Here is a 22,433-nt window from a genome sequence, read left to right as displayed (position 1 = left end):
AACAGATTACTAGCTACAGTCATACAGCTCCCTGTTTATTTTTCCAAAATCCATAAAGGAAAAACAGCATATATTCAAGTATTCATAATGTTATTCCTAATAGAAATCAGCAAAGCCTGCACATTAAAAAAAAAACTGCAAAATTACAACACCATGAAGGTCCAACTAGAAGATGGCGATTGCAATTAAAAGAGGTAATATTCTACCAATAGACCACAGCAAGGGTCTAAATAGTGTCTTTCCCTTTCAAGGAGGCATTATGAAAGGGACCAAACTTATCATGCTGGTGCTTGCAAGTAACTAACAATCACAACCAGTTCATTCCTCAGCCACCAGTTCCTGTGGTTCAGTAACCTACTAGAAAATGAGAGAGAGCACGAGAGAGCGAGTGAGCACACGCGAGAGACAGAGAACGAGTGCGAGAGAGAAGTAGCGCGAGACTGACAATAGAGTTAATGCATTTTCCCAAGTCCCAGGCTGCAAACCTGGATAAACCCCACACCAAAGCTATCCAGCCAATCTCAATTGTGTTGTTACTCTGAAAGAGCTATATGGGGAAGTGATGCCCTATTCATAACATCACTGGATTATTAATCCAGGAACCCAGCTAATGTTCTGGAGATCTGGGTTCAAATCTCATCATGGCATGGAGGAATTTGAATTTAGTTTTAAAAATCTGGAATTAAGAATCCATTGTCAATTGTCAGTAATGTTCACTCATGTCCTTTAGGGAAAGAAACTGCCGTCCTTACCTGGTCTGGTCTCCATGTGACTCGAGACCCACAGCAATGTGGTTGACTCTTAACTACCTTCTGGGCAATAAATGCTGGCCCAGTCAGTGACACCCTTATCCCACAATTAGAGCATTCTTCAGAAAAAGGTCACTGGATCCAAAAGATTAACTCTGCTTTCTCTTCACAGATACTTGCAGACTGCAGAATATTTCCAGAATTTCTGTTTTAAATTGAATCTAGTTATATATTACCAGGTAGAAATAGGTTTTACCTGAGTAAATCATGTTCAGTCAACTCGATTTGACTGTTGGGTGAGGTAACAGACATGAGGCTAATACAGTTGTTATGCTCGAAATACAACCAAAGGATTGCCAGAAAACATGTAGTTCACAGAATAAAATGGATAATGGTAGCATAGAAAGTAAATTAACAGAGGAACAGTAAACACAGTAAATGGTCATTTCCCAAATTGAAGGAAGGTGTATAGTGGGGTTCTTGAAGGTCAAGGGCAAAGATCTTTGGTTTTCTTGACAAGTATTAATCCCTTAGATTTGAGTACACAAGATGCATTTCCAAAATTTGTATGTGGAAAAAAAGATCTTGGATGCATTGTAAACTCTGAGGAGATGCTGCCTGGCCTGTTGTCTTTCCAGCACCACATTTTTCAACTCTGGTCTCCAGCATCTGCAGTCCTCACTTTCTCCTAGTTGACTTTAAGAGAGAACAGTCTTGCTGTTGAAATGGGTTAACATTAATTTAATGCAAATATGATATATTTTGGTACAAGAATGAGAGATAATACAAAGCAATTTTAAAAGGAGTCAAAAAGCAGAGAGACCTGGGGTGCATGTGAATAAATTATTGAAGGGAGCAGAGTAAAATGAGAAATTGATTAAAACCACACATGGAAAGCTGGGCTTTACAAATGGAGACTCAAGGAAAGATTTTGCTGTCCCATTTCAGAGTCTGGAAATAGAAAACAAACCTTGTGTGTGATTAAGGCAGAAAATCTGCTCTCAAATCATCATCTTTATTTCGCTCTAGTGAAAGGAACACCAGCTCATTTAGTCTTGACTCAAAATCAAATCCTTAGTCTAAGTTAGTAAATCATGTCAGTATCCTCTCCATGTGCGCTAATAAGATAAACATTGAGTTGTGGAAGACCTAAAATCTAATGTAATTTTAAATAGTTTTGTCATAGATTACTGAAAAAGTTAACTAATGATTATAAAATGGTAGTTTCAGGACCCTGACGCATGGTACAAGCAATCTCAACTGACTGTGAAGTTCCCTTCAATTAAAACACACCAGCTGTAGCCTAAATTACAACTAGCTTTGAGTATAATTCAGTGAATGTCGCCAAAGGGTATAACACAGGCTGCATTTTCAAATTTGCTAAAATATTTCCTTCCAAGTTGAACGGAAACCTCAAAATTTGTTCGCCTGCCCCCGAACTTCAGCTTTTCCACAATGACAAACATGGAAAAAAAAACTGTAGAAAATAAGAAGCACATTGTCCTGGCCTGAAATTTCTGCAAGCATTTACTGTAAATTTAATTGCAGTAATCTAGTTACTAGACTACTGGCCTGGTTTATAGAACAGCTGGAAAACAAAGAGATTATTCATTCATTGATTTTGAAATGAATTACGTAAGTTTAAAACTGAACCACAAAGTAGTGGGAAAGGAAACTGAAAACACAGATTTTGTTTAGGGATAAAACCATTGCAATATTAATCTGTGATACAAGAATTAATATAAAGCTCTATGTGTCACTACAAAGACTCACAGGTCATGTTTTTATAATTGTCATAATCTGCAGCTGCAGATGTCAAGAAAGCCATTACATACATGCAGAGTTAACTCATCTAGTAGCAAGCTTCCACCAAAATTAATGATCTTACCTGGAGTATGTATTACAAGTTATGCACTCTGCACTTTTTGTATGCCTTCAAAACGAGATTAAAAATGATTTCTACTTTGGAATGGAGTGAATAAATAGAACAAGGAAATTTGGCATTGAAGAGGTGAGAAATAAGGGAATCAAAGTTTACACCTATAAAGTGGTGTTATAGTTTTAAACAGAAATTTGATTTACAACTGTTTAGCAGCCAAGTTTGACACCACAGCTTTAAAGTGGATTTCAATATTCCAAAGTATATTTCAAAGAATATTTCAAAATATTTTAGAGAAGTGCATAATGTATTTTAAACAACATTTTTGAAACATTCAGAATCAATGTAGAACCCTCGAACTCCTACAGCGTGGCAGCCAGCTATCCGGCCCATCGAGTCCACACTGACCCTCCAAAGAGCATCCCACCCAGATCCACCTCAATACCCTATCCCTATAACCTTGCATTTCCATGACTAATCCATTTAGCCTGCACATCTTCGGAATGTAGAAGGAAATCGGAGCACTGGAAGGAAACCCATGCAAACATAAGGATCATGTGCAAACTCTTAACAGACAGATGCCCAAGGCTGGAATTGAAATCAGGGCCCTGGCACTGTAAAGCAGCAGTGCTAATCACTGAGCTACAGTGCTGTTTCTAGAGTTATTCAACAATTAGTAAAGGTGCAGAGAAAGGAGGAAACGCTTGCTGTAATGCATGTCACATAATGAAGGTTTACTTTGCATTAAGTAAATGTTGAATTTCCTACAATGTGTTAAGTTTTCCTGTACATTTCATGTTACGCAATAAAATTTATTCAACAGTGCACAAAAGCCAACTAAACCAGCAGTCAACAAGCACTTCAAAAGATCTCCCCTAACTCCTCAACTATTTGAGTAGCATCTGAAGTGGACTACTGCAAGCAATGTGGCACATTGGCCAATGCTTTATAAAGTTCAAGTACAAAGTTCTTTACAAAAAAAAATTCATTAAGCTTACAGCTATGGGATTCTGTGTAAATCTTCAATGTGGATAATGATAGAAATCAACATGCCCTTCATCAGAAGAGTTAAAGATGGAGGGAGAAATATTCAGTGAGGTAACAAAGATTGTTGCCACTACTATTTCTAATGCGGATGATTTGGATTCAGAGATGCAATTAAAAGTATGAGTTCACAATAGTGTCGAATTAGTCAAGGAAAGCGAAGATTAAAGGAAGTTCTAGTTGGCTTAGGGACAACATCTAATAGACTCAACCAAAGCCAAGCATCGTTCAGCAAGCCAAAAGCTGAAATATAGAGCCAAGACAATAGAAAACACGAAGAAAATTATGATCTAACTCCAGAGTATTCAAACATGGATTTCAAATTTTAGCATAATACTTGTTTTTAAATAGAAGTACAATAAAATCCTAATATGACTTCCTACATCTAGGAAAGTGACAGCAAATATTTAACACAGCATTGCAATTATAGCATTGTTTGACACTTGGATAGGTCTTCCATCAGCTGCATTTGCTGACCTCACACAAATGAAAAAATAAAGCAAAGGGAGTCTTAGTGTAAGCTGTGTTTTTCAGCATTTCAGGCATTATTTTGTTGAAACCTAATTCAAATTCTAGGCACGAGATTTGCTGGTTAAAGAAACATAGACTTTCCAAGCACTCAATGATCCAAGTATCTCACAGAGCCACCCATATTGCCCACCAGTGAGAGCAATGTGTAAATATAACATAACAGTTACAAGAACTTTTAATTGCGCCAAGCAATCAGCCTCAATTTCAGCAAGACAAAATTGTCACTTTATAAATATGCTGCTTGCTAATTTTAGACAATGTTTTGGAATTGCTCAATGAGGGAACAACACTGAAATATTTTGAGGAAATTCTAAGGAAGATAGGCATTTGAGCTCAGAGCCAAAAACTAACTTAATTACATTAAACCATATTCTGCGACATGGTTCTAAAATCACCTTGCTCTTACTGGAAGACTGTAATGAAACTGAAGAAAAACAAATACCAAGTGTTCCTGACTTATGTATTTCTTCACCATGTTGGGAAAACTTCCAAGCTCAACAGTATTTTGGGCCAAGTACTCTTCATGGTAATCATGTATCTGAGCTTAAGAATAACTCAAAGACATGTCTCTACACATAATTCACAAAATGAGGCATCACCTGTATTCAACACACTAAGCATGATATCTTGTTAAGCTTATGCCAAGTTAGGATGACCCCAAGATATTGGCAATGAACAAGAAGATATGTATTAAGAAAAGCTTCATTTTGTCCTTTTGCATGTCTACTTTCCCTTGCTTCACTCATTCCATTGTAAAGATTCTTTATGACACTCTTAACAAATAAGGTTTTTAATATAATTATTGCATACATCATTAGTAGTTGCATACATATAGTCTCCAGCTTGTGAACAAGTTCTGTTCTTGAGTCTGTTCACAAGAGCATGCAAATCCAAATATGATGCAGGACAATATAAAGTATCATTCATTCAAGTACAGAAAATGTTCGTAATTGGATCTTAAAATTACACCCCAATGGCTGTGTGGTCCTAACAAGCGTTCTAAGTCAGGGACCCCTGTAACGACTTACCTGTCAAACAATGTAAAAGCTAACAGTTCATACTGCACTCTAACATGACGTCTTTCGCTCTCAAAAGGTGCGCATTTTACATCCACGATGTGGCTAATGTTTGTAGCTACTTATCTCAAGATATCTATTAACATGGTCAATCACAGTTGTCTATCTAACTGTCTTCTCACACCTGCTTTAATTTGTCTAAAATCACTGTCAAATTAACACCATCCAACTATTGCAAAAGTACTGAGGAAGTGAGGAAAAGCTTTTTCACTCAGCAATTAGTTAGGGTATGGAATGTACTGCCTAGTAGTGTTATGGAGGCTGGTTCAATTGAAGCATTCAAGTGGGCATTAAATAATTATTTGAATAAAACTAATGTGCAAGGGAGAGGGAGAAAAAACAGGAGATTAGCACCAGGTAATGATTCTCATTTAATGAGCTAGTATTGGTCTGATGAACTGAATCCATTTGCACTATAATATTCCCATGATAAGCCCGTGCCAACCCCCTTTCTGCTGCTCTCTGCTTTGTCCTTTAGAAAAGATCGCTGTAGCTTTCAGTTCTGATTTAATAGATGAAATGCTGAGTTTCTTTAATGGAGTTCATTTTTCCAAGTTCTGTTTTCCCCCCTCTCGTAATTACAAATACTTATCATTTGCCATATGGTTTATAGGCAGAACTTTAAGTGTATTCATTTGCATCCACAGGTCAAAGGTCTCTATCTTCTCGCATAGACCTTTACTTGTAACATTACAGGTTCTGAACCATTCAGTGGAGTGGTCATAATATATTATCCACTTCAATCTTCAGTGCAGTCTTTTTCTAACGTACACTTTTTGATTATCTTTGTTGTCTTTTTAGTGATAATATTCAACCCAGACTCTGAACTTACTTATAGATTTACTTGAGCTAGAAACTGGGGTGCTTGTGCATGAATCATAAAATGCTAGCATCCAAGTTCAGCAGATAATAGGCACAGCAAGTGGACGGTTGACCCTTACTTCAAAAGGAATGGAGCATAAAAATCAGGACATCTTGCCAAAAGTACGAGAGACACTAGTCAGACCATATTGGAATGATGTGAACAGTTTTGGCCCCCTTATTGAAGTAAATACATACTGGCACTGGAGGGGTCCAAACCAGATTCACTAGCTTTGATTGCGTATGGAGGGATTTTCTTATGAAGTTGAGTAGGTTGAGTTTGTACTCACTGGAGTGGAGAAGAATGAGAAGAGAGACTTTGTTGAAACATAAATAATCTAAAAAGGGCTTGACAGAATACATGTGAAGTTGTTGTTTCCCATTGTGAAAATGTCGAGGGCCAGAGGGCATAATTTCAGAGTAAGGGATCATCCATTTAAGGCAAAGATGTGGGGGATTTTTTTTCTCTCAAAGGGTAGTTGAGCCATGGAATTCTTTACATCAGTAAGGGAATCAAGCTTTATGAGGCCAATGCAGGAAAATGGAGTTGAGAATCATCAGAATAGCTACAATCTCATTAAATAGTGGAACAGACTTCATAGGTCCATAAGCGCAGAAGTCCATCAAGTTTGTACCAAAATGTGAGACACCTGACCTTTAACCTAATCCCATCTACCAGCACTTGGTCTATAGCTTTGAATATTATAAGTGTCGAGTGCTCATCCAGATTTTTTTCTTTAATGGATTGTGGCAATTCATCTCCATCAGCCTCTCAGGTAGTGCATGCTGAACTGCCACGAACCTCTGGATAAAAAGGTTTTTCGTCACATCCTCACTAAGCCCTCACCTTAAACCGGTGTCCGCTCATAACTGACTCTTCTTCACTCTGTCCATGCCCCTCAATTGTGTACACCTCATTAAGATCATCCCTCAGTCCACTCTGCTGTAATGAAAACAACCTAAGCCTATCTAACCTTTCCTCATAATTTCAACTTTCCATCCCAGGCAGCATCCTGGTGAATCCCTTCTGCACCTCCTCCGGTGCAATCACATCCTTCCTGTAATATGGAAACTGCAACTGCACACTCGAGCTGTTGTCCCACAAAAATTCTAATTAGCTCCAACACTACTTCCCTGCTTTTGTAATCTGTGCTGTGATTGATAAAAGCAAGTCCCACATTCTCTTTTCACCACCCTACTAAAAATTGCATCAGTTAGAGTGGCTAAGAAGGCATTTAGCATGCTTACCTTCATTGCTCAGATCATTAAGTATGCGAGTTGGGACATCATGTTGAGGTTGTACAGGACATTAGTGAGGCCTCTTTTGGAGTACTGTGTAGAGTTCTTGTCTTCCTGCTATAGGAATATTATTATTAGATTGGAGGCAGTTCAGAAAAGGTTTACCAGGATTTTGCCAGAACTGGAGAGTTCAAGTTATATGGAGAGACTGGATAGGCTGGGACTTTTTCCACTGGAATGTAGGAAGTTGAGGGATGACCTTAGAGGTTTATAAAATCATGAGGGGCATAGATAAGGTGAATAGCAAATGTCTTGTCCATGGAGTGGGGGAGTTCAAAACTAGGGGGCATACTTTTAAAGCGAGAGGAGAAAGATTTTCACACAAGGGGTAGTTGTATGTGGAATGAACTTCTAGATAAGAAGCAGATGCAGGTACACTTACAACATTTAAAAGACATTTAGATATGTACATGAATAGGAAACGTTTAGAGGGATATGAACCAAATGCAGACAAGCGGGACTAGTTTAGTTTGGAAAACTTGCTCAGCATGGACAAATTGAACCGAAGGGTGTGTTTTCATGTTGTATGACTGATGACTCTACTAAAATGCTCTTCCGCCTTCAGAAATGTAAAGATAAATGCTCCAGGTAGATTTGTTCCACAGCACTTCCTAGGGTCATGCTGTTCATTATATAACGTTAATGCCAACTAGATATCCTAAATTAATCAAGTCCCATTTGGCCCATATCCCTCTAAACCCTTCCTGTTCATATACCTATCCTTTTAAATGTTGTAACTGTACCATCCTTTTCAATGTTGTAATAGTACCAGCTTCCACCACGTCCTATGGCAGCTAATTCAATATACGTACCACCCTCTGCATAAAAAGGTTGCCCCTTAGGTTGTTTTTATATCTTTCCCCTCTCACTTAAACTTATGCCCTCTAGTTCTGGACTCCCCTATCCTGGGAAAGACTTTGGCTACTCATCCTATCCATACTCATGTTTTTATACACCTCAATAAAGTCACCCCTCAGCCTCTGACATTGCAGGGAAGATAGCCCCAGTGTATTCAGCCTCTCCCTACAGCTTAAATCCTCCAACCTTGGCGACATCCTTGTAAATCTTTTCTGAACTTTTTCAAGTTTCACATCATTCTTTCTATAGCAGGGAGACCAGAACTGCACACCGTATGCCAAAAGAGGTCTAACCAATGTCTCGTACAGCTGCAACATGACAGCTTACTCCCATTCTCAATGTGCTGACCAATAAAGGCAAGTGTACCAAATGCCTTCTTCACTACCCTGTCTACCTGACTCCACCCATAACAAAATTACACAGTATTTGAGATGCTGTATATCTGAAGCTCAACTTTGCTACACTGATTTTCAACCTCTTCTTGCAACAAAGGACAGCATTCCAATCAGCCTTCATAATTACTTTTTACACCTAACTTTTCATAACTCACACAGTAAAGCATCTATATTGTCCTGCATCTCAGAATTTGACAGTTACTCTTTATTTTGGCAATATTCTTTGTCATTCTCCCGTGTAAGTATAATTTCACATGTTGCTATACTGTATACTGCCAGATTTTTTGCCCAGTCAACCTATTTATATTGGCCTGCAAACTCCTTATTGCCTCTTCACAACTGACTTTTCTCAGTCTTTGCATAATCTACAAATTTAGCAGTGTCTTTGCTTTCTTCATCTATAATCATTATTATGAATTGTGAAATGTTGAAGCACAGACCTAGCCATCTGTTATGCAAACTGTTTTTTGTAAGCAAACTAATACTTTAACTATGTTAATATGCTACCTACATGAGTACTTCTGCTTTTCCACAATCTTTGACATGGCACTGTGACAAATGCCTTCTGGAAATCTGTATCCGTTATGTTAACTGACGCCCCTTTGTCGTTCAAAACAATGTTATTCATTCAAATAGGTTAAACATAATTTCTTTTTGATAAAACCTTGCTGATTCTTGCTGACTACCCTGAATTGTTCCAAATGCCCAACTATAAATTTAAGAATTGATTTAACACTTTCCCCACAATGGATGTCAATCTAACTGGCTTACAGTTTGTTTTCGGTCTCTCTCTCCAATGTTGAATATTTGCTACTTTCCACTCAAATATTAGATTCAGAAAAGGTTCCATATTTGACATCAATGTGTCTACTACGTATTAGGTACCTCTTTTAAGACTCCAGAATGAGTCCTAGGACTTGACAGCCCACATCTCTTTCAGTTTACATATACAAGATACTTATTAATTTTGTTCACAATTGCCATATTATCTTGAATTAACTCTCCATTCTCTCAAATAGGCCATCACACATTATTTATTTTATCTTTCTGGATACCTGTAGAAACTCATACTGTTTTCACATTTCTGTCTAGGTTCTTCTCATATTCCAAATTTCTTTCAAGACTTTTTGCAGGGAGTATGGAAGAGACAGAATCAGTGATTGGAGGAGCAGCTCCCCACAGATTCACTTTCTTTCATACTCTACTCTTCAAAATCATAACATAGGGTGAATGAGGCAAGTATTGTTCTGATACTTTGAATCGTTAATTTTTTTCTTACCTCCATTATTTATATTTTGCATGCTGAGGTTTCAAGAGCAAACATAACCAAACCCCTCTGTATTTTGAGCCCTGCTTCTGTTACAGATGCCTCCAATAATTGCAAAAAAATCATTTTTCCACATAGGTCTTGACAGTCTTCTCTCCAGGCACAGTATTTCCCTGCATTTGCCTTACTTTGGGACTGCTTTGGGCTGCAGAATTTTACAGTGAGCCACATTAAGTAGAACTGAGTACTAAATCTTCTCTTAAACGCAGTAAAGCGATTTCAGGTAAAATGCATCACTCTAAACTACATGAAACCATTCAGAAAGAAGATGTAAAACAATGAAAAGATTAAATACAATGTATACTTTTCACCTTAAGAGTTCAGTTTTCTCCCCATTCTACTCTCCTAAAAAATTCAAGCATTTAACTTGAGAAAATGTCATTGGTATTATTCTCTAGGAAGCCCAGGTTGACTGGTTTCTGATTCATCTGACAGCCACTGGTCTATGGATTCAGCATGTGCTGAAATTACTCTAATCCAATAGACCAAATCTTCTAGGAGAATTAAAAATGTGCAAAACAATTCACTATCATCTCATATCTTACCAATTCTAGACTCTCCTCAATCACTGAGTAAAAAATGTTACAGTTCTGTAACAAGTCTGATACTGGAGGCTCAAACATTGTACGGAAGTAACAGGATTGTTGAAGTTTCCTCTGCAAGGGAATAAATTGCTTAAACATTTCCTCATTGGAGACAGGCCATATATTTTACAAACTGTTAGGGCAGAAACATTGAAAGTAAAGTCATCTTCCATACCTTTTTCTCCACCAATATAAAAAGATTATCACAAAATCAGCTTTCTCCCAATCAGTAAGATAGAACAAGTCATTTACATCAAGTATCAGCTACTTAGCAATATAGAAACTTGGCACAAGACCTTGTTCCAACCTTGGTCCAAACATAAGACTCAAGGGAAACGCAGAGTTGCAGTCTTTAATGTCAAGACAGCAGTCAACTGAATATGGTATCATGTAGCACTAACAAAACTGGTGTATAATGGATCATTTGCAATTTGTGTGGGTACACGCAGCTCCGAAAACACTTAAGAAACCCAATACCAATGGAATAAAGTAGTCTTTTGCCACTGGTGCACAGTGGTAGCAATGTGCAATGATGCTCTAACAACTATTAAGCCTCCTTCATTAGTACCTTTCAAACTCATTAACTATTTGCTCGAAGGACAGAGCAACAGATGCACAGGAATACCACCACCTGTAGGTTCCCCTGCAAGCTATACACCATTCTAATGGTGGAATGATATCGCCAGTCCTTCACTGTCAAAATCCTGTATTGTGGGTGTACCTGTACCACATGAATCACAACAATTTGAGGAAGAAATCACCATGACCTTCTCAAAGGCAATAAACACTGGACTAGCCAACAGAGTCATAGAGATGTACAGCACAGAAACAGACCCTTCGGTCCAACGCGCTCTTGCCGACCAGATATCCCAACCCAATCTAGTCCCACCTGCCAGTACCCGGCCCATAGCCTTCTAAACGTTCCCTATTCATATACCCATCCAGATGCCTTTTAAATGTTGCAATTGTACTAGCATCCGCCACTTCCTCTGGCAGCCCATTCCACACACGACCACTCTCTGCGTGAAAAGGTTGCCCCTTTGGTTTCTTTTATATCTTTCCCCTCTCACCCTAAACCTATGCCCTCTAGTTCTGGACTCCCACACCCCAAGGAAAAGATGCTGTCTATTTATCCCATCTATGCCCCTCATGATTTTATAAACCTCTATAAGGTCACCTCCTCAGCCTCCGACACTCCAGGAAAAACAGCCCTAGCCTATTCAACCTCTCCCTTTAGCTCAAATCCTCCAATTCTGGCAACATCCTTGTAAATCTTTTCTGAACCCTTTCAAGTTTCACATCCTTCCGATAGGAAGGAGACCAGAATTGTATGCAATATTCCAAAAGTGGCCTAACCAATGTCCTGTAAAGCCACAGCATGACCTCCCAACTCCTGTATTCAATACTCTGATCAATAAAGAAAAGCTGACCAAAGGAGCTAACATGTGAAAGAGTAAAGAAAATGTTCACAGATCAAGGTCAGTGATCACTGCCTAAGAATATTATTGCAAGATTTCCTCAAAGAATTCTCATTAGCCATTTCATTACTGACCTTCCATCCATCATATGGTAAGGTGTTGAACGGTTTGATGACAAATTGAGAGTGAACCTACAGAAAGCCTAGATGTAGTCCCCAGCTATGCACTCCGATCCCGCATGGACCAGCTGGCAGGAGTATTTGCAGAGATGTTCAACCTCTCTTTACTATGATCTAAAGTCTCTAACTGCTTCAAGAAGACCACCATCATCCAAAGAAAAAAAAATCACACATTGTACCTCAAGGACTAACACCCGGTGGCTCTGACCTCCATAATTATGAAATGCTTTGCAAGGTCAGTCACGGATCACACTAACTACAGCCTCCCAGATTGCCTTGATCCTTTGCAATTCGCCTAACTATGCGAAAGCTTGAAGGCAAATGCCAACTCCCTGGCCCTACACTCATCCCTGCAGCATCTGGACAACAAGGATACCGACATCAGGTTCCTACTTACTGACTACAGCACCGCCTTCAACACCATATATCCAAACGAACTAATTTCCAAACTCCAAGACTTAGGTCTCTGCTCCCCCCTCCATAAGTGGACCCTCAAACATTCTGAGCCATAGACTGCAGACAGGATAAGCGACAACACTTCCCCATGATAATCCTCAACACTGGTACTCTGCAAGACTGCATATTTCAGCCCCAACTATACTCCTTTATATGTTCACGACTGTGTGACCAAATTCTGCATTAACTCCATTTGTAAGTTTACTGACCACCCTACCATTGCAGGTCAGATCTCAAATAACGATGAGATATAGTACTAGAAAGAGAACGGGTGCTTAGCAGCATGGTGTGAAGACAACAATCTCTCCATCAACATCAGCAAAATAAAGGAGCTAGTCATTGACTTCAGGAACCAAAGTGAAGGGCACATCCCTGTCTGCAGTCATGGTGTTGACGTGGGGATGGTCATCAGCATCACGTTTATGGGTGTGATAAACACTAGCAATCTGTTCTGATCCAACCACACTGACGCTACAGTAAAGAAAGCTCAACAATGCCTCTACTGCCTCAAGAGGTTAAGGAAATTCGATGTATCCATAAAGAGCCTTGCCAATGTTTATAGATGCACCATAGAAAGGTTCCTGTCTGGGTATATCGCAGCATGGTATGACAACTGCTTTTCCCAAGACCGCAAGAATCTACAGAGAGTTGTGAACACCGCCCAGTCAATCACACAAAGCGGCCCTTCATCTAAATTTCCCGGTGCCTTGGGAAAGCAACAAACATAATCAAAGGTCCCTCCCACCCCAGTTATATTCTCTGTCACCCTCCTCCATCAGGCAGAAGATTTAACATTTGAATACACATACGAGCAGATTCAACAGCTTTTTCCCCCACTGTGATCAGACTTTTGAATGGACCTCTTAAATGTTAATGGCGATCTCTTTCTACTCTATCCTGCACTCTGTTCTGTTATCCTGATGCACTTGTATGGTACAATCTGTCTGTACAGCACACAGAACATTTTTTCACTGTACGTGGGCTATAATGTCACACGTGTCAGTTAACAAGCATCTCAGAACAGAAGAAAGTAATTATTTCGCCATTTCTTTCAAGCATCATTGTCAAGAAGCCTTTCGCCATCAACATCCTGCAGAACACCCAAATCTCCACCATATCTGGAGGAGTGACACATAAGTTGGGTACTGTGCAGTGAGTGGCTCACCTTCTGAAGCCTAAAAAATGTTGTTATGGATACTGCTGCTATAAAACTAAGGAAGCTTGGAACTGTCAAGGACAGACTTCTGTCCTTGCTACTGGGCATAATATCAATTACAATTGAGCAATAGCTAAAATATATACTATTTGCAGGATGCATTGCAACCATGCACGAATACCATGTTGACAACATCTCTTTCCTTTGCAATTTTTATCATTAAGTACTAGAGCAATGATGTTGTGCAACATTATCACCTAAAAATCAGAAACAACCAGGCGGGAACATAAATTAGCATTGCTTCATTTGGCATTCTGGAATTCCCAATTCAAATCATCATAAGAACTCTAATAATTAAAAGGACATTGTCACCCAATTCTCACAGCAACTAAAGTTTGAGTGACACATCATGCTTGCATTATCTATATTCGAAAATCGAGTAAATTGTATACAAGTTAAAAACAAAGAAATGTAAAGCGGTTTGAAAATTAAACTCGATATGTCTTAATTTTACTCAATTTTACTTAATAAAATAAATTACAGCAGATAGACCATATAAAGAAAAATATCAATTTAAGATAACATTAAAAGCTTGACAAAGAACTACGTTTAGCTGAATTGATTAAAACAAAACTAATTGATTCTAAAATCTTGATAAACATATTTTACGTGGGACTGGGGAACTATCAAAAATATTTTCCTTGCTGCAGAACTACAAGTATGAGAGTTTCTCTTGCAGAAAGAAAAAATAACATGTTTATAACGTGGGAAACAAAAATGACACAAGTGCAACAGCTAAGTCAGACAATGCACACATATTTTGCATCATAACAATTAAAGTTACTTGGGACTGATTCCTCACTGCTAAACCAGGTATATTGTGTAAAAAAAAAAAGGCATTACATGGCTCTGTCTGAGATTGGCTAGCTCAATAGAGAACAGGAATTCCACCTGGGACACAGCAGAGTGTACATAACAACTTTCTCTTTTAAATGCAGCAAAACCTCCAACGGTGCTTCACAGGAGCATTCTCAAACATGTTTTAACACCACGCTACCAAACAGAGTATTAGGATAAATGACCAAAAGCTTAATTCAAGAAACTAATTTTAATTACCTTGCAGGAAATGAAAGTGGAGGGGTATAGGAAGATAGATAAAAGAGAGCATAGGCCGAAGATAGGCGGTCAACTGAAGACTTAACCACCAATTAAACAAGTGTGTGGAAAAGCAAGAATTGGAGGAATACAGAGATCTGAAAGGGCTGTAAGGCTGGAGGAGATCAGAGAACGATAGAAAGGGGGCTGCGAAACAAGAATGAGAGTTTTTAAAATGCAGCATTATTGGAGTGTGAGTCAATGCATATGAATTTTGACAAGTACAAGCTTATGGAGGATGCAATTTCAGTGGATGGACAGGACAGCAGGACAATTATCAAGCCGAAGAGCTAATAAAAGCATGGATAAAGGGTTCCAAAATAGCAATAACATTGCCAAAAACATCCAGAAAATTAAAGGCAAAATTTACTTTCTTCTGTAAATACTTTGCAGAAAAGAAAACTTCCTCTGGATACCTTCTGCTTTTGCCCAGCTGAAGCTTGAGAAAGCTAGATTTTTTGCTTTTGTCATAATGCAGCTGCTTGGCACTATAAACAATAGATTAATTAATACCAAAACTTTCTGTATTAACTTGGAGTTATTTTCTTTATTTCTTACGTATTTCCACAACTTTGTAACGTGCAATTTAGTTTGTTACAAGTAAATTTTGTCACAGAGCAGATCAAATTTTAAACAGTTTACTTCTTAGAACATAACAGCGCAGTACAGGCCCTTTGGCCCTTGATGTTGCACCAACCTGTGAAATCAATCTGAAGCCCATCTATCCTACATTATTCCATTTTCATCCATTTGTCTATCCAATTATCATTTAAATGTCCTTAAAGTTGGCAAGTTTACTACTGTTGCAGGTAGGCCGTTCCATATTAAAGAGTTAACATGCTCTGCTGACCTGCAGGATATTGGATGTTCCGTGGCTAGGGTGGGATGCCTCTGACTTACAGATAGATTGTAAGAAATTTACATTACCATCCATTATTCAGAGCCATTCACTTGGCCATTTCCTTGCCATTCAGTGCAATTTACATTGTCATTGCCTACTATTTACATTTTCATCCCCTATTCAGCAATCAATAAAGAACATTATAGTTGGAATTTGACTATTCCTTGCAGTTTAAAAAAAACAATTTGCAACGGATTTGACCATTAAGGGATGATTTACATTATATTGTTTCTGGTGATGGTCAGGCCACTGCATTGTGTTTTGAGTGGCATGTGACAGTGGGGGAACGGCTGAGGTTTGCCTTGTGGGCATTGCTAACTGTGATGTAAAGATCTTGAATAAAGGAAGGACTGTTTCCTTTGTTCAGGCAGAGTATTGACATGACTCCACAAGCCCTGCGAGGTGTGTTAAAAGTTCCTCCAGAAAGTTTGCACTGTACTGTGCTTAATAAAATTTTGGTTGTTCACATAAGTTAGCGTGTTGCAGTTGCATCAAGTGTGTAAGAATCTCAGGAAAAAAGAACCTAACACTACTGAGTAAAGAAACTACCTGTGACATCTGTCCTATATCTATCACCCGTCAATTTAAAGCTATGCTCCCTCATGCTGGCAATCACCATCCGAGGAAAAAGACTCTCACTGTCCACCCAATCTAACCTTGTGATTTTCTTCTATGTCTCAATTAAGTCACCTCTCAACCAACTACTCTCTAACGAAAGCAACCTCAAGTCCCTCAGCCTTTCCTCATTAGACCTTCCCTCCATACCAGGCAACAGCCTCGTAAATCTCCTCTGCACCCTTTCCAAAGCTTCCACATCCTTCCTATAATGTGGTGACTAAACTGTACACAATGCTCCAAGTGTGGCTGCACCAGAATTTTGCACAGCTGCAGCATATCCTCGTGGCTCTGAAACTCAATCCCTCTACTAATAAAGGTAATACATTGTATGCCTTCTTAATACCCTATCAACCTGGGTGGCAACTTTCAGGAATCAACATATATGGACACCAAGATCTCTCTGTTCATCCACACTATCAAGAATCTTACCATCAGCCCAGTACTCTTTATTCCTGTTGCTTCTTCCAAAGTGAATCACCTCACACTTTTCCGCATTAAACTCTATTTGCCACTCCTCAGCATAGCTCTGCAGCTTACCTATGGGTCTCTGTAACCCACAACATCCTTTGGCACTATCCACAACTCTACCGAACTTAGTGTCATCAGCAAACTCATCCTTCTATGCTCTCATCCAGGTCATTTATAAAAATGACAACCAACAGTGGCCCCAAAACAGATCCTCGCGGTACACCACTAGCAACTGAACTCCAGGATGAACAGATCCCATCAACCACTACCCTTTCTTCTTTCAGCTTGCCAATTTCTAATCCAAACCGCCAAATCTTCTACAGGTTAATACTTTTTTCCCCCAAACCAGTCTTGCCTTACCTTTAATGAGATTTTTAAAATAGTAGCAATTGGTTAATCACACAGGAAAGGTTCCATTTTTGAATGGGCTTCATCTATAGTCATTCATCTTTTGACATTTTAAGCCTCACTACTCCCTTTTATCACATGTTTTGTTCACAGTAAAGCTGCCTACAAATATCTTGCCTCTCTTCCGTGCTTCTTAGCTCCTTAACAGAACTTAAATCTAGAACAGAAATGCTAAAGAGTAACTGTCTACGATTTCAGATCAGAAGAAGCTCTGCCACTTTTCACACACTGTTCAAATGAAAAACCTTTTACATATTAGACCATGTTTCCTTTGCACAACCTTGTGCATCTTTCTCTTTCTAATCATACTATTGAAAAGATGTCCAGGACATGGAGGGGTGTAAAGGAAATCAACTGGAATGCTATGATGGTTGAAAGACTTCAGTTACAGTAAGAGATCAGAGCTGTAAAGACGAGAGTGATATTTGATAGAGATGTTCTAATTGCTTAAAGGTTTTATAAATGAAATAAGAAGAAATTATCACAAAAAGCAGAATCGTCAATAACCAGAGGATTTACATTAGAGTAACTGGCAAAAGAACCACAGGCAACATGATACAGAGTACACTGAATGAAGGATGGTTGAAGCAGATACAGTAATGCTAAGAAGGAAATGAATAAATATCCGAAGAGGTAAAGTTTGCTTGGCTATGGAAAATGAGGAGAAAGTGAGGTCTGCAGATGCTGGAGATCAGAGCTGAAAATGTGCTGCTGGAAAAGCGCAGCAGGTCAGGCAGCATCCAGGGAACAGGAGAATCGACGTTTCGGGCATAAGCCTGAAGAAGGGCTTATGCCCGAAACGTCAATTCTCCTGTTCCCTGGATGCTGCCTGACCTGCTGTGCTTTTCCAGCAACACATTTTCAGCTATGGAAAATTGAACTAATTGGATAGCTATTTGAAAGAGACAGCAAAAACAGGTTAGACCAAACAGCCTCAATCTGTGTTGCATCATTTTATTCTGGGTGATTGCCAAGACCCAGTTATTTGTAGTCTTTACTCCAAGTAAATTCCAAAACTCAATCTTCAAATAGGAGTACATTTTCCAGAGCCCTGTACAATTAAAAAGAACTTAAATCAATAGTTTTGGTAATGCTCCTGTTATTTGTTGTTCTTCCTGTAATCTCACTTTGTTGAAGAAAAGATTTGTTGATCCATTTAGCCCAGAGCAGCCCCTGGAGGTTAAAAGCTTATCTTCCTCCAATAAAAAAGGACAAAAGAGTAATTAGGGAGAGAATAGGGCCCCTCAAAGATTAGCAACAGGACCTGCAGGAGATGGGCGAGACACTAAACGAGTATTTTGCATCAGTGTTTACTGTGGAGAAGGACATAGAAGATATGGAATGTGGGAATATAGATGGTGACATCTTGAAAAATGTCCATATTACAGAGGAGATGGTGCTAAATGTCTTGAAACGCATAAGGGTGGATAAATCCCCAGGGCATGATCAGGTGTACCCTAGAGCTCTATGGGAAGCGATTGCTGGGCCCCTCGCTGAGATATTTGTATCATCGATAGTCACAGGTGAGGTGCTGGAAGACTGGATGCTAACATGGTGCCACTGTTTAAGAAAGGTGGTAAGGAAAAGCCAGGGAATGATGGACCCGTGAGCCTAATATCGGCAAGTTGTTGGAGGGAATCCTGAGGGACAGGATTTTCATGTGTTGGAAAGGCAAAGACTGATTAGGGATAGTCAGCATGGTTTTGTGTATGGGAAATCATGTCTCACAAACTTGATTGAGCTTTTTGAAGAAGTAATAAAGAGGATTGATGATGGCAGAGCAGTGGACGCAATCAATACAGACTTCAGTAAGGTGTTCGATGAGGTTCCTCATGGGAGACTGATTAGCAAGGTTAGATCTCATGGAATACAGTGAGAGATAGCCATTTGGGTATCAGAACTGGCTCGAAGGTAGAAGACAGAGGTTTGCTTTTCAGACTGGAGGCCTGTGACCAGTGGTGTGCCACAAGGATTGGTGCTGGGTCCACTAGTTTTCACTTATATAAATGATTTTGATGTGAACACAGGAAGTAGAGTTAGTAAGTTTGCAGCTGACAAAAAACTGGAGGAGTAGTGGACAGCGAAAAAGCTTACCTCAGCATACAACGGGATCTTGATTTGATGGGCCAATGGGCTGAGGAGTGGCAGATGGAGTTTAATTTAGATAAATGGGAGATACTGCATTTTGGAAAAGCAAATCAGAGCAGAACTTATACACTTGATGATAAGGTCCTAGGGATACTTGCTGAACAAAGAAACCTTGGAGTGCAGGTTCACAGTTCCTTGAAAGTAGAGTCACAGGTAGTTAGGATAGTGAAGATGGCATTTGATATGTTTTCCTTTATTGGTCAGAGCATTGAGTATAAGAGTTGGGAGGTCATGTTGCGGCTGCACAGGACATTGACTAGGCCACTTTTGGAATACTGCGTGCAATTCTGGGTCTCCTTCTTATCAGAAAGATGTTGTGAAACTTGAAAGGGCTCAGAAAAAATTTGCAAAGGTGTTGCCAGGGTTGGAGGATCTGAGCTATAGGAAGAGGCTGCATTGGCTGGGGCTGTTTCCCCTGAAGCTTTGGAGGCTAAGGGATGACCTTATAGAGGTTTCTTAAATCATGAGGGACATGGATAGGATAAATAGACAAGGTCTTTTCCCTGAGGTGGGGGAGTCCACAACTATAGGGCATAGGTTTAGGGTGAGAGGGGAAAAAATTAGAAGGGACCTAAAGGGCAACTTTTTCACGCAGAGGGTGGTGAGTGTAAGGAATGAGCTGCCAGAGGAAGTGGTGGAGGCTGGTACAATTACAGAATTTAAAAGGCATCTGGATGGGCATATAAACAGGAAGGGTTTGGAGGAATATGGGCCAAGTACTGGCAAATGGGACTAGATTAGGTTAGGATTACTGGTCGGCATGGATGAGTGGACCGAAGGGTCTGTTTCCAAGTTGTACATCTTTATGACTCTATAATATACACAATTCAAGTATTTTGAATTGGCATTATACTACTTATACTTCTGAATTCACTTTGCTATATCTTATCTTTTCCAGTCTTAGTACTACCCCAACACAATCTGCTACAATCTTTTACTTCAGTGTCTCAACGCTGTACAAAATCTCAAATATTAAAACGTACAGCTAGTTCAACAAGGTGCAATCAAAAATTAGATCTTAGTGAAAAACAGACCTCAAAAAATTCAACTTCAGTCAATTCCCTTGAATCAGGAAAGAAATATTATTGTTTTTTCATCTTTTAGCATTTCAACATTAATTATGGAAAACATTACATTTAGCCATAAAAAGCAAAAGTGAAAAAAGTGAAAACTAAGAAGAAAATGTAGACTTTTCAAAAGTGATATCGGTTGTGACACACTTTAGAGTTAATATGCTTTGTTTTATGCTAAATCAATAGAAAATTGAACTGATTGAGCTGCAACTCTATACCATAATCTCAAAAATACAATTTAAAATACTCTGGTCCACACAGATAAAAGGCAAATGTTCCATACTTTATTTTTCTAAATACAGCATACGCTTTCCTACTTGCAACGCAACAGAGGATTTCAAAATCCACTCTTAACATACAACAAATACCTGATATACCTTATCTTGTAGACCAAAGCATTTAATTGCCATCCTACCGCATATCTCCCGAAACACAAACATGCACACTCCTATCAAAACAGTATATCTGTAACTTAATCTATAATCTATTTGGTAAATACCAAACATGCTGTGGGGAGCAACAGACGCCTAGTGTACACTAAATATATGCACGACAGTTTCAACACATACTGAAAGTAACTTATTAAATTAATCGGTGCACGATCGCACAGGTATACCATTTTAATTTAGCGTATGCCCCGCGAAGCTGTCCATTACGACTAACTGATTCACGTAAATGGACGGAGTTGTTCTATCACAAAGAAAAAGCGCTGACAGTCACAGACCTACTTCGGAAGTGGGTTTGACAAATCTGATGGCTTTAACCAGATGCTCACGATGCACAAATATGAGCATGAAGAGAGACATACGGAAAATGCCGTATTCCATCTACATGGGATGTAACAGCTTTGAAGCACATCTCCGGTGGGGATCAAAATACTTTCAATTTTAAACTGTTTGTCAACGAAACTGTAGATAATTGGACACCATCATCTTAAGGCCACCTCTAAACCTGTGCATGTGAAGGCAATATAATTCGGTCGAAAACGATAACAGAGAGACCAGATTAATTCCTCACCCACCATCCCACACTTTTATTGTATTTGCTGAGATACCTTAATAACATTCTCGAAGATGGTGTCCCGGAACTCCTCCAGAGCTTTGCTGTCGAAGTCTTTGCCGTGAATGATCCTCATCTGTTTAAGGAAAGTGCTTTTGCCGCTCTCGCCGGCCCCGAGCAGCAGGATCTTGACCAGGCGCCGGACGTAGCGCCTCTCCCGGGCCAGTAAGGCATCAATCTCCCGGCTCCTGCGGCGCTGCGCCCGCTCGCTCTGGCTGGACTGACAGGCCGGGAAACAAGCGCCCAGACGCTGCACCAGCTCGGCCATCCTTCTCCGTCGGCCGCACCGCAGCAACAACACAAACCGCACGCGCGACCCTTGAGGGGAACTTTTGTTTGTTTTCCTCAACACAGAATGATTCCACCGCAAGTTCTTTTTAAAAAAAGAAACACGCTTTAAATCAGTCCGTCCGTCCGCCCTACACGATCCCTGAGCCGGACCTACCGACTCCCCATTCATTACCCAACTGACGGACGAAAACTTCACCGAAGGGTAGGGTGGGACCATGCACGCATTCCTAGCAAGTCAATGGGCATCTCACCCATCAATCGGGATCACTTCAACCGTTTATTGGTCTATAATGTTGTCAATCGATGGTGGACGTCCCGCCCTCATGCCCGCTCTAACTCCCGATTGGTCGATCCGCCCGTCAATCGGGAATATGTTAAAAATACAGGCGTTGACCCTGAAGACGGGAGGCTTCTCCTCCGGATTGGTTACCCCCTCCGTCAATTAGATCAAATCAGATTCCGCCCACTGACTGGATCCTTATTTTGTAATGCTTTCTCGA

General features: G+C 39.6%; 1 protein-coding gene across 1 annotated transcript in view; it reads right to left on the bottom strand.

Moving 5' to 3' along the window:
* LOC122560793 (guanine nucleotide-binding protein subunit alpha-12) overlaps nucleotides 1–22,072 on the bottom strand; it is an 88,238-nt gene extending 66,166 nt beyond the window's left edge. Inside the window, exon 1 of the mRNA XM_087997714.1 lies at nucleotides 21,638–22,072. Coding sequence (XP_087853840.1) covers nucleotides 21,638–21,910 — 273 coding nt within the window. The 5' untranslated portion in view covers nucleotides 21,911–22,072. The remainder of the gene's footprint in view (nucleotides 1–21,637) is intronic.
* Between the last annotated feature and the right edge of the window lie 361 nt (nucleotides 22,073–22,433).

This window comes from Chiloscyllium plagiosum, unplaced genomic scaffold, assembly GCF_037043375.1.
Source record: "Chiloscyllium plagiosum isolate Xiang-an unplaced genomic scaffold, Cpla_swu_hap1 HiC_scaffold_20, whole genome shotgun sequence".
NCBI classification, from domain to species: Eukaryota; Metazoa; Chordata; class Chondrichthyes; order Orectolobiformes; family Hemiscylliidae; genus Chiloscyllium; species Chiloscyllium plagiosum.
This window is presented reverse-complemented; position numbering and strand designations above follow the sequence as displayed.